The 13,858-nt window shown below is 41.1% G+C and overlaps 2 protein-coding genes across 5 annotated transcripts in view; both read right to left on the bottom strand.

The window, feature by feature from the left end:
- The window catches only part of LOC126918623 (multidrug resistance protein homolog 49), a 72,124-nt gene extending 71,373 nt beyond the window's left edge, over positions 1-751 (bottom strand). For both annotated transcript variants that reach the window (XM_050726721.1, XM_050726718.1), the window contains exon 1: positions 488-751. The gene's annotated coding sequence lies outside the window, so the exon portion shown is untranslated. The remainder of the gene's footprint in view (positions 1-487) is intronic.
- A 12,094-nt stretch (positions 752-12,845) lies between these two features.
- LOC126918622 (uncharacterized) overlaps positions 12,846-13,858 on the bottom strand; it is a 30,577-nt gene continuing 29,564 nt past the window's right edge. For all 3 annotated transcript variants that reach the window (XM_050726716.1, XM_050726714.1, XM_050726715.1), the window contains one exon: positions 12,846-13,766. In XM_050726716.1, the coding sequence (XP_050582673.1) occupies positions 13,641-13,766 (126 nt within the window). In that variant the 3' untranslated portion in view covers positions 12,846-13,640. The remainder of the gene's footprint in view (positions 13,767-13,858) is intronic.

Below are 13,858 nucleotides of genomic sequence, written 5' to 3' on the forward strand. Positions count from 1 at the left end.
TCGACGCAACGAGTATTGCGGAGAAATAAGAGGCTCGTGTTTTCAACGAAGAGAGAAACGCGTTTCTGGAAGCTACTAGAGAGAACGCCTAATTCTGTCACCGATACTGAATACCGCTTTACCGACCAAAGTGTCGTATGTGCTATGTCTGAATAAACAACGCTAGAAGATAATTCCAATGAAATTTGAGTCAAATCACGTGCTGTACACTATTTTCGAACGAAAATTCTAAGAGAGAAGAGATGTCTCGAAGAGACCGATAAGATCAACGTTTAACGAAATGGAGTCTCGGTTGCATTTAAAAGACGGTAGTCCCGAGAATTCATTAACAGGAGAAACGCGTTGCTTAGCAACTGGAAAAGAAGGAAAGCGGTAGAAGTTGTTACGGAGCAACGTGCAGAAAATACGCGGAAATACTTTTGTGTGTGGTGCGTGTTCCGGTTCGTGGAAATCGCGATCCAGCCTCTATATATCTCCATCGATTTACCTTTAATCCTCGTACACTGCGAGTCAGCGTGTTTTATCGACGATGGCCACAACGTTTCGACACTTTCTGTCGTGTTACCGAACGACGAAACGATCCACTCCGGTTTCTGGCTATGGGACGTGTTTGTAAACGAACTGGAGTGACACTGCGGCAACTGACTCGCTTATAGAAACGACGTTCGACACGTTGCGGACAGAAGGCCGTTTTACACTGACCCCCTGCCACTGGAACTTCTACGTATAACCATCGTCTACGTCCTGCCACACTGCCACGGTTGCCATGTTGCGTTCTTGCCTATGTGTGCGTTGCCTATAGTCTGCTCACCGCCGGTGTGCATGCCATCGCAAGTGTCAGGTTCTGCCACGAAACCGTGCACACCGAAACGCGTGGAACACAACAAAGAACATTACGTTTTCTTCTCTTTGTACGTTCAACGTGATTTCGTATACGGTTGAGGATTTTCGTGAGCGAAAAAGTGGAAGGCAATGATCGATTGCCGTGAATCCGGAACGATCGAACGAGATCCATGCGATTTAACTCTGCACGCGATGAATCGAGTGGAAAATCTTGGGAAAGAGTCGCTGATTCATCGGAAAATGTTTGAAAATATGTAGATCGATAGAAGGGATTGTGACACGACGCAAATCGACGCAAGTGCTATTTTAAACCATGGTACGATTTCTATATAAAAATGACAAATGTTTTCGACGCGTTACATAAGGAACTGATAAGTCGACGGTTTGCGGTAAGCAAAGAAACAGTCGTTGAAGCTCAAGAATAGCGAGCTAATCTTTGTAGAAAAGAAGTAATCAGCGAAGGAGGAAAACGCAGACCGTGTTGTAAAATCAAGGAGATTGATGGGAGTCGGGTAGTATCTTCCGACCGACAATAAAATTTCCACGCGTTTAATTGCGTAATTCGGATTTCAATTATCCGCTAATAAGTAACCGCGATAATTCACTGATTACTCGTGTTCGCAGCTGACTAAACAATTTTCACAAACGGCGAACTAATGAATGGGAGAGTAAAATAATAACGCCACGTGGTTTATCGCGAAATAAATTCGGCCAGCGACTAACACGGTAACCCCGCTACAACGATTGCCTATTACAGGAAAAAGGGATTTCGTCGAAAATCCAGTGTAACGTGATAAAAGGCGAATCGAATTTGGTTGTTTACGATTTCCATTTACGTTCAATTAGATAACAATATTGACGTCACAGGGCTGCACTGAAAACTCCATGATTCAGATGATCATCGAGGCATTAGCAAAAGTGTTGTTTGAAATGGAGTTATCGCGTTTCTCGCTAGAAACACGTAATCGTTTCAAGATCGTCGTGAACGATGGCTCTCAAGGTTGATTGCTTTTCCAGAGAATCGTTCGTTTCAAGCGTGTGAAATAAATCACGAGACAAACAAACCTATTCGATCCACGATTCATGGTAATATTTTTTGCAAATCAATTCGCATCACTGACCGAGGATGCTAAGAAACCCAATGACCAAGAAAGTGTCGTATTATCTTTAATCAGCATGAACCATACTTACGTAAAATTCTTGAGCCTCGGATGATTGCTTACGTAACTACCGCTAATTTGTTTTTCGATCGTATCCACGAGTTTGATACGAGTAAGAAGCCGTGTCACAATGTCTTTCAAAATTCTGCAGCCATAACGATCACATCCACCATTGTTTGCTCGTATAACACCGGTTGCAGGGATCGATCGGCCGTGAATCATCGAGTCACGAGGGTTGAACGCTAAAAGGCACGCGTTTCCATCCGAAAAACCGTCGATTCTACCTCGGGATCGCGCAATACGCGTCACGTTAGCACCGGCTCGTAATTAAATTTCAATGGCCGTATATTTTGTGCGTTACAGCCGCAGCTTGTACGCGCGGATACGCCGCGAAAAATTTTACTGCTGTGCGAGCAGATTTTAGATAACAACGCGAACGAATATGAAAAAAAGAAAGGGGAGAAAGGGACAACGTGGAAAAAGGATAGCAGAATCGGAGGGCAGTGGAAAAAATATCGTTAATTCGACCGGTATTAACGCGTTGAAATATTCAACGGCATTGAAAGCCATGGAGTATGACGAAACGAAATTCACGCGACGTTTCATGCATTTTGCAAACGCGAACCATCGTATACTGTCCCCGTAATTTATCCGTTGTTACGGTTATTCACTCGCGGTCAGGATCACAGAACGACGGAGTCCTCTATGAATAAGTCACGTCTTCGTTCGCTACTGGTACACTTTTGCCTTCTCGATTCGGTAACTCGACCGATCACTTAACCCACTTGCGTGGCATACATTTCACTAAAGTTTATCTGTGCGATAAGGCGAATCACCGATGAAACGGATTACTCGGGCCCGTGAATTTCGTTATCAAAATCTGTTAGACGTAAAAAATCTAAGTTTAACGTAAAAAATTTATATTAATATTATACGCTTCTCGTCTAAGGATAAAAACTTTGAGGTTTATAATGATATAATATATGTAAAATTAATACCACACATAACATGAAACTACAAATATGAATAAATCTCTTATTCATTCGTTTGATCTTGTACAATCCGTAAAAATGAAACGTCTGGATAATTTAATATTTAATACTATAGGATTTATTTATTCAGAAATATTAGAAATTAGGGTTTCCAATGATTTCTATCCTATATGATAAGTTTATTGATAGATGGATCTATTTACAATGGATTAAACAGAAAACGATGTTTATTTAACGTGAACCGAATACGGTAATGTGCTATAACTAAGACAAATAATGGATAATTCACAACTCACAACTAATAGTTTACAACTCACGACAACTCGGCAACTCGACTCTCGACTCATAGTTGACGACTCCTTACAACTCGACTCTCAACTTACGACTGCATGTTAAAACATCCTTTAAACATCCCTTTGTCTTTTCTCGTAGCAACACCACGTACGTGTTCCGTGATGTCAGCAACATTGTTTATGGTTCACCCGATATTTCTTGGGTAATCTGCCCACGATACTGCAATACTTTCATCGGAATTATTTAAGAAAAATTTGAATTAAACACTGTAGCTTTGTAGCGACTGTTCACCATAATAAACGAATCTCGTATTCGCAATGACTTCTTTATCTTTCCACCCAAGTGACGTAAAACTACCCCTACCTGGTTATCTAGAATTGCTGAAGAAAATTGCCCATTTCCCTGCATCGAATCATTAGATTGTTGCGTGTGAAATTTCTGTGCATTCGGTCGTGTGAAAATTGCATTAATTAAATAATATGTTTTAGAGTTATAAGACATTTCATATGCTCCAATTTAATGATATTCAAAGATCCATATAACTTGTAACAAATGAGACGAACATGTTCCAATTACACGAAGTAATGACACCGGGTCTAATGAAAAAGATGGAAGCAATTCGCGGCAACGAGACGCCTTCCACGTCTCTAAATTTTCGCGTAACGAGCAGCAGCGATGCTTCGTCGATGAATCGAAGCTACGTTCCGCATTCGAAACGAGATCACGACGTCCCATGCAAATGGGCAAAGATTTGTCAGGCATCGACGGTATAGTCTGCCGGGCCTATTTTCAATTACCAAAATCTCGGATGATTCCATCGTCGTGAGAAACAGCGTCATACGTGTCCCTGAATCTCGAGAGATCTTCCCTGCGGCACCTGGGTAATTTACATACGATTAATCTTGATCACTGCTGCCATCCTCAGAGACCTGTCTTCGTCGGCGTAACGACGGGAAGCAGGTTAAACGGAGAATACCTAGCGGAGATACATGATCGATCGTTACGTTCGTGTATTCAAGTTGCCGCAGGACGAATTCTCGCTGAAACGAGAATCGATTTGATTAGATACATCCTTTCCGTTCTAAGCAGCGAGCAATATATTCAACTTGAGTCCGGAAGATCGACGCCTGCGAGGCTTCCTGCCAACGACGAAGACCTATTTTTCGCCGACCGATATCCACATGGTGTTCTTTATCCTTGGAAGACTTAAAGAACACGTGGACAAAGAAATGTCGTTTCATCGCCAATTGGAAACACGGTAGAAATTCTAGAAAAATAGAATGGAATTGGCAAAAATAAAATTGCCAAAAAACCGAGTGATAGGCAAAAAAGATAGCAATGTAACCGTTTAAATCAAAGCGAGTACAGTGGTAAACAATTGATAGATTTGAGCACGTTTGCGCAGAATTACCACTTACGGCTTTGGCAAGGATACGTAGTCGATGAAATTAGACGCAGTTCTCTATCAGTGCAAAGTAAAGACATTGGCGAGCCGAAAGCGGATTAAACTGGTTTTCACGAATACTGCGTTTCCTACCGAAGTTCAATATGCGATGTGCCACGATCGGATTCACAAAGAAGCGACTTGCCAAGTCACGCCTTTCTGATGCCGGTACAGCACCGAATCGATTAAAATTAATCGTTCATTATATCGAAGTCAGCCCGATTAGACGGCGGCTTCGAAATTGAATTAAATGCCAAGCCATCCATTCCTCTCTCTCTCTCTCTCTCTCTCTCTCTCTCTATCTATCTATCTATCTGTCTATCTCTATCTATCTATCTATCTATCTATCTATCTATCTATCTATCTGCTCTCCCTTTCTGTTACCCTCTATTTGGTGATGGATCGTTATGCCTACGTGTGAGGCTCACCTCGAGACATATTCGGTGGATTAATCTAATTAGACAATCCTCTCCATCAGTTGGTGCAAGGGTGGAGCAAGGAAACTGATTGAATTGCTGCAGTTCGCGACCTGCACTCCTCAAGGAATCGACGATGCTGCACAATATTCGATCAGACGCGATCACGTTCCACTAAGACGTGTTCTAATCAAGCAAAGCGGTTTATGTCAATCGGCTTTCATCGTTAGTTTCTTGGCATGCACCCTCGTTCTGATTAGAACACGGATTCTATGGATCATCGTTGACATAAGATCTCTTCGCTGTTCGATTAACGTCAACGTGTCTGTCTCGTTGTTTCCCTATTCGTTTTCACAAGTCAAAGACAAACAAGTATAAAAGATACCTTTACCAGCGATAAGATAGAACGTGTCACGCTAGAGTAATCCGATGAGCCAGCATTCTCGCGAGGTATTCCTTACGTGAGCATAAATTCGAAAACATGTTTTCATTGGAAGATCTTAACATGAAACCGCTATCCAGCAATCTGACCGTTCGAGTGGTTTATCACTTCTGAGTGTTCTTGCACTCTGGTTCCACAGTGCTTCGAAGTTTTCACTGGATGTTCTTGAAATTTTCCGTACAATGAACCTCTGCGAACCGCGTGTATCGGTATAATATTTTCGTTGCACGGCAGGAACGATGGAGAAGCTAAACGAGAATCTACGAGAGGGAAGGCGAGGGTGACCGAATAAATTCAGTCCGTTTCAATTTCCGATAGCAATGGCTACGTCGTTTCCCACCTCTGCGCCCTCTTTGCCCATCCCCGTTGCACGCCAGAGGCTACGTTTATTCTCGTTTCGTTCTGTATGAATTATTCGTACGGAACAACGATTCCGCTAGCATAATTTTCTTTCGGCTCTGTTCATTGATCGCTGACTCGCGTATCGTGACTAAACGATGTTCATTCACGAAGCTCAAATCGCTCTTAATTAATGGCCATCCATTTTCCTTGGCCATCCAATTAATGAAATTCTTTTAGAAAGAAACGAAGCCTCTGCGAAAGGTTAATCGATTCCTCGATTCAAGAAAAAACGCAGTTTTTACGATGTGCATAGTTTAGCGTTCGCGCGAAGGTATATTGATTCACGTAGGGTAAATAAGAAACTGGTTTTCAAAATCATTATAATCGGTATATCAATAAAAATCGTGTTTCGAAGTGTCCGGCTCGTTAATGGCCGCGAGATAAATCAACTCGCAGCTCCATCGAGTCTGCCGAATTATCTGATAACAACGAGTAACAGAAATGCGCGGATTGTGTTTAAATTCTTCTTTATGCCGATAACATTCGCCACGCGAATCGATCGCGTTTCGCGTGATAACAGAGCCCGTGTCGAGTATTTCGATCTTGGCGGGAAAAGGGATCGATCGTCTGGCACCGGTAACTAAGCCGTGTCGAAAGTAAATAACGGGGAAATTAAATTGTTGTTTGCCGGGCCCTGGCAGCCGACTGATTTTCAAGTGTTAAACGGCGGTTAACCGTTAAACGATGACAGAAAGATCGATAAACCACCATGCAACAAACAACCGATCCTCCGCGACAAACCAATTCCTCCTCCACCCTTCCGCAAACGTCACGTGGCGGCATTTTTCCGCAAAAATTACTCGAACCACCGAATCGATTTCTACGCGCGGTCAAATCGCATGTTTGCGTGGATTACAACTCGATTCACAGCATGTTACGCGTGATTTACACGTAGCAGCAAAAAAAGAGCAACGAGCATTTAAAAAATTTCTGCTGTAGGTTCTCGATCAACGAACGAGTTTTATGGGATTCTATATCAGAGACTATTGCGGCCTATCAACTAGGTGGCAATCGGTCAAGTTGTAACTGCTCGGTTGAGGTCGCCAACCTTGAACGATACTAACGCCCAACGTGCAGATAGATTAAAGATTTCTACTAAGCTTGCGATTAGTATGTTTATTTGAAGCGTTTGGTATAAACGTAAGAATATGAAAAGTAAGTAGCAGAGTTTGAACATAGGCGAGTGCATGATAAGTCTCTTTTCCTCGAAGTTCCTGGTGCTTATATTCTGGTGGATGCGTAATCTAAAGTCCAGTTGGCGACGTCGTCCTTGGACTATCGTCGAGTTCTCATCAGATGTCGAAGTTTATGACACGTCGAGCGCTTAAAATATACCAATTACTTTCTCGATGTGGTTCGATTTGTAAAGCTTATAACGTGTTACGTGGGAAATTTCAAAAAATAGCAGATGTGTTGCCCGTATCGTAGACTATGGACAACGATAAACCCTGTTCGACCACTCGCGAAGAGAAGCGACCACGAGGAAGCGCGCCAACAGGAGTCGTAAATTCCCGTTACGATTATATAATCGATACCACGAAGTGATCGATCCCCTATTTCGGTTAGGATAATAGAGATGGTTGAATTAATTATAACACTGAGAATAACAGGTTACAAAGTACTCTTTATTCCACTAACTTGTAGACAAAATAGTTAGATATAAGTTAAACAGATGATTGATCTAAAGATGGAAAACCAGTCAAGAGATGTAGAGATGACAACTAGTGAAGAGGACGATGAACCAGTGAAGTTCGGTGACGATGCTGTCGCAGAGGAAAGCTATTGCTGGGTGTTGGTCGCCCCACTACTGGTCACTTGCGGTTGGAAACGACCGTTGAACATGGGAAAAACCCGACCTTCCCATTTTTTACGTAATGGAGCTATAATCATAAGGAACATCTTGACTTGAATATATTTTATAACGATTAAGGACCCTAACGATAAAATACAAACGCTTGGTTTTAATACAGTTCCTTGGGATTATTGCGGTCCGACTAATTATATTTGCACGGCTAATGGCCGCTCGACCGAGGGGTAGATTCTGGGTTACGTAAAGGGTCACCGGGCGTAACAAACTCTGAACAGGAATTTCCATAGCGAATAGACCAGAACTCAAAATCGTTGACCAGAGCGAAACAACCATTCCGAAGATGAAACACCTCGGCTTAGTTAAGTTAGAAAAATTTACCAAATGACCAGCTGGACAAATTGTAAAGTACGAATTAAATGATAATAAAAAGAAAACCTCGGCTCAGTCCCTTAACCCGACTTACTGTCGCCGACTGAAGAGGGATATCTTCGGGAAGATGCTCGAAGAAGGTCGATAGAGAATCAGCATTGAGCAGAACGGTCTCGTGTCGTGTCGCGAAGCCTGCTGCGATCGCTCGCTACAAGTGCATCCGACGCATTGTATGCACTGGCTAATGGCTGGATAACTGGCACACCGACACGGATGAACTTGCGTACACAAAGATGAGAGATTTCTCGGTACTGGAACAGGCCATTTGCATTCTGTCGTATTTTGCCATTTGTCGATCGTCCGAAAGTTTGAACAGCAGATCGTTATCTGCTTATTAAAAACAGAATACTTGTTTGTAAAGTCGTTGATTGTTCGATGATCAACTGGACCGACTTGTCTATATGATCAACGTAATCAGTGTGTACTCGCGTCTCGAATCACGTTAATTCCGTGAAAGATTTCTATTGATCGATCGAGATAACGCTAAATGGTCAAACAACCGGTGGAAATTAGTCTTGAAAGTGTATGCGTTTTAATGAAAAAGGAAGTAAGCACGCACTATGTTGGTACTCGGTGCACGCACCGAGACTACGCAGCCTCGTTTTCTTATTCTCCAAAGTAAGGATGTATATTCCGCGAACGTCGCCCGGTCGGTGAGCGCATCTGCAAATGACAGCAGTTGTTTCCAAGTTTAACCAAAGCTTCGCAGTACGTAGCCGGTTTTCCGATTCGCTTGGTTACCTGTATTCACGACAGTTCCCTATGCGCCAGTAAAATGCTTGGAATAATTTCGCGCCCATTACTTCTACCAGTCTAGGTCCTCTAGGATCCTTTCCGCGAGGGAATTTTATAAAATCAATCAGTAACTTTGAATGCTTTTCCTGCAATGTTCGTTCTATTCCCAATGGTAATCGTAATTGTAATCGAAATCGCGTAATCGAAATACTTTTTAATCGAAATAGACAGAGAATCGTGTGAGAAAGATTAGAAAATAAAGAGAAATAGTTTATACTTTTTGTTTCGTATCGGTTCTCCAAGTTTCTATAATTCCTGTTCGAAGAGTTACGCCCGTCTCGGCGGCGGCGGCGGCGCCTTAAACGATATCCTTTACATCGATTGCATGTAAATTGATGGCAAATTGATATCGTTATGATACATAGTTAAACAACATCGATCATCGATCCATCATTGTGTCTACCGTCGTTAACAACACGGATAATTTGTCTATCTCGCGGACTAGTTCGGAACTAAAGAGCCATTATGGGTTCGACGAGGTTGAAAGATTACGGGAACCAATTTAATCGGACCGATCGTTTCCTTCGTTAGAAAGAATATGGAAATACGATGTTTCGAGGTTTGCAAAATATTACGTTACAGAAGTACCCTTGATATTCCTGGCCAAGTATTCTCGGCTGTTTCGCGTTTCTTTAACAATAGACGCGCGCATTTCTCTAATGATATTCGCGAACGTTTAAGTATAAAAATATCTCACACGATAGTTGTATCGATCAGTTGACGCCTGCATTTCATAAGCCATGAAACACTTGTTAATTTTAAACGTAGGCTTTAATAAAATATCTCGATGTGAGCATAACCTACTTTTGGTAATAATACACGCGGTGACTAAACACCAATTTCATCTTGTAATTACAGCATTCATTTATGCATATCTTAATTGCATTAAATGTTTCGTAACGTACAAACGATAATGTATGCGTTTCGCGAAGGATTTGATTAAAATACTGGCTTTCACATAACACGGATAAATATCAAATAATTTTCTGAACGATCAGTTTATTGCTTTATTAATAAGCAATGTCACAATTTATAATATATAATATATAAAGCTCCTATAATTTGTATTTGATTATTACGCTGGACAATGTAGCTTAATTATTGCTCGTTCGGACGAAACATTCTTTTCAACCGTATTCAAAATAATTACGATTCTCGTTCTCATCTAATTTCATAGATCCCTCCCCTCCCGAAAATATCGATACAACTGTGTATATAATACAACGAATCGGATATGAAAGAGGAACGTTTAGCGCGAAAGCCGATCGAAGTGCAAGAGAACCGGTTTCATATCGTCGACAACAAATTTCTGGTACGCACGCTCGATCAGAAACGACATTATAAATTGTGAATGAAACATGTCTCGATTTGATCGTTAGCTTATGCCACACCCCCGATCTCGATTTCTCCTTATTGATCGATTTTTGCCGCTGTTCGACACTAGAAATGAAAATCCGCTGCCGTGCAAATGGAGCCGATAAATCGTCTCCTTCGTATTTAAATCCCGGCGCCACGTGAGATTCCGTTCCGTACTTTCTCGAAAGTTTAATTCAAGATCAACCCGGTCTAATTCCCCATTCTTCTCGTAAAGCAGCGAATCCAGCCGAGCTAATAACGTGTCCCTCTGTATCGAACGAAATCGATGAGACTTAATCCCTGTCTTCGCCTCTTTTCCATCCTAAATTCCTGTCGACCGAAGGTAACCGAGTCTTGTCACGTAGCCAATTCGGTCCGAGTGCTCCTTAATATTCACGCTAATTCGAACTGAATCCTCGATCAGCCAGATGAACGTTAATAACGTTAATGCGAGTTTAATACTTGTTTGATTCATCGAAAAATATATATCTTCCCTTAATCTCTCTCTCTTTCTCTCTCTCTCTCTCTATCTATCTATCTATCTACTTTTTTATTCCTTTTTGTTCCGCGTAAATGCAAAGTTTTGTGAATTAATTGAGTGCCACTAGATCGATCCAACTAACGTATATACGATACAATTTAAGAGATACCTTTAGTCCGTAATATATAATTTTCTAACGAAGTACGAACAAATAAATTTCAAGAAAGATGCAATTTCAATGCGAGAACAATGTTCTTATAGAACTGAAGAGTCTCTCAGTAAACGTTGATTCGTGTTTCGTCGGTCGAGAGTTACTCTTCGTATCATGCATCCTTACGGATGGCTGACAAATCCGCGGATACTCGCCATTGTAAATAAAATACAGCGCGGTATGCGATTATGGAAACAATAATGAGGGCGTCGGAAACGCAGGAGTTCGTTCGATGAAATTACCGTTCCCTACTTAACGAACAGAACGGAGAAATGATTCTATCCCCGCAGATGCTTCCTCTCGCAATAGGTATAATTTCCGTTCTCTCGTTGCTCTCTCCGTCTGCACATGACAAATGTCGCTGCCTGGTTTTGCTTTAAAAGGCCACTGTCTACCCTCTATCGCAACGTTTATTTAATCGAGGAAATTGCACGAGAAGTCCGTTCTAAAACTTGTCGTTCGAATTAGAATTATCGCGAAAGTATTTCGAAATTCCACCAGCTATCGTTTACATTTGTATCGGGTTTGAATTTGGTTCGCAGAGACGTAGAAATTCAATAAAAACAAGAAAGCGAAACGATGAATGAAACGCTAGTTCTAAAACGATGTATGGCCAATAAAATGGAACGATTCAACGACCGTTTCCGCGCATACTCGAGAAACAGTATGCGATTGCGAATCTGGAAAAGAGCCATTCGATACGATACAAACCGTGGAAAGCCAAAGGAAGCGAAACGAGTAACCAAACACAGATTCGATTCCTCTTCGATTCTAATTAGCTGCTAGTATCTCTCTGTTTACCTCTTTTGCGCAAGTATCCACGTTCGATTTACCGTCTACCGATCGTAGACGCGAACAAAGACAAACGGCTCTTTTCCATTTCAATTGGAAGATCGCACTGCGAATAGAATCGAACGAATCGAAATACATAGAGACACCTCGCTCGTGTAGCCACGAAAATACAGCCAAATATTTCCTCTCTTACCCGGAACGACTCGATCGTTTCGCTGACACCGATGAAAATTCCGTCGACAAGAGGGTACACCGAGCACGAATCAAATCGTCGAGAACGCCGCTACAGAAGAAAATCAAAACCAGGATATTCCCAGTTTTGCGAATATTTCGCTCAGTTCTCGGCAGCGTCAATGCTTCATTTAGTGACGTATAGACAGACGGTCCACCGACGAGTATGTAATTTAAAGGGAATGAAAGGTGGCTGACGTGAGTCTCATCGATGAAATGCATCGTTCGCGATTGTTAAAGGCTCTGTCTCTTCTTTTCTGCAATCGCAAATGTTACCGGTACAGGTTTTGATTTGACGTGTTCGAATTTCACGCGACTGTATGGTTATAACCCCGCGTTGTCGATAACGACCACTATCAGTGGTTCGATCAATTACGCGGTGCGATAAGAATAGAGATTTCATTTGCAACGTATAAAATGTAGCGTATCGTTTCCGTACGTGCCGATCTTTACTGGTATAATCGATAAATACTCGAATCGCTTCGTAATACGCTAACGTAATAATTACGAAACAGTCTCACCTTGTTTTATCGGTTTTCACGAATTTTTAAATTATATCTAGCGTAATAAAAAGAACGTGTACTTAAGAGCGATAAGAATCAATTTATGTACTCGAGAGATATCGTTGTTTAACTTTAATTTCATTTTTTTCGCTCCTTGTGTTTGACGCCGCGTCGGATAATTTCTATTAATCGAATATTATGAAACTTGCTTAACAACGACATTTTTCTTTTCTCTCTCTCTCTCTCTCTCTCTCTCTCTCTCTCTCTCGCTCGTTCGCTCGCTCTCTCCCTTTACATTTAATAAGGAACTCTAAACTTGTACACTTAATAACATGGAAAATAGTAAAATTGTATACACATATTATATAATATTTATCTATAATACAATTAATCGTTGCATTAATTAGTCTGTATTGGCATACAAGGAAGAGTGCTGATAAATATTATGTATTTGTCGGGCCGTGTGGAAATTTTTCAATAGTTGACCTGGTTTCCTCGCTTTATGCAACGCGATCCAACTTTATCTCGGATGAAATAAACACTTATCCGAGAATGCCTCTGTATTCGAACGAGAAGATGATATACATATGTACTAAAATTAAAGCTACGATTATCGTACACGCGGCGATCAATTAACGGCTTATGGAATAATATTAACGCATGTAACGTCGATTAAACATCTATTAATTATAGGTAACGCATAACTGGAATAATAAATTTCTCGTAAACATTTCGAGTGCAGTAACTTTGTAAAATGTCAAATGTATATAAAAATTTGTATCATACACGAGTTGTATATATATCTATATATGTCAATAACTAATCAATCGTGCGCACTTGTTTGTTGATGCGACAGCTGAAAGCTCTTATAATACGTTCAACATGGCGCTATACAACAGAAGTAAAGCTATCACAGAAGTCTCCACGAGATTCACGCGTCGATAAATGAACTACTAAATTGTGTAAAAACACGTATTAAATAGAAATTTAAAATCAATAACGATGCATCGATTGTAAACACGAGTGAACTCAAAATCTATCAAAATGTTTCCATATGTATGGTATCCACGTTGGTATAAATATTTGAGATATTGTTGGCACTGCTCTGCGCGTAAACTGATCCATCGATTTCATTGTCCACGTCCTCCGAAAAACTCACGAGCACCTGCGGAAACAAAACTTTAATTAATTTCTCTTTCTCTCTTTCTCTCTCTCTCTCCCTTCTTCCCCTTTTTGTATCGTATCGCAAAAAAAGGC

Source organism: Bombus affinis, chromosome 7, assembly GCF_024516045.1.
Source record: "Bombus affinis isolate iyBomAffi1 chromosome 7, iyBomAffi1.2, whole genome shotgun sequence".
In the NCBI taxonomy this organism is placed as follows: domain Eukaryota; kingdom Metazoa; phylum Arthropoda; class Insecta; order Hymenoptera; family Apidae; genus Bombus; species Bombus affinis.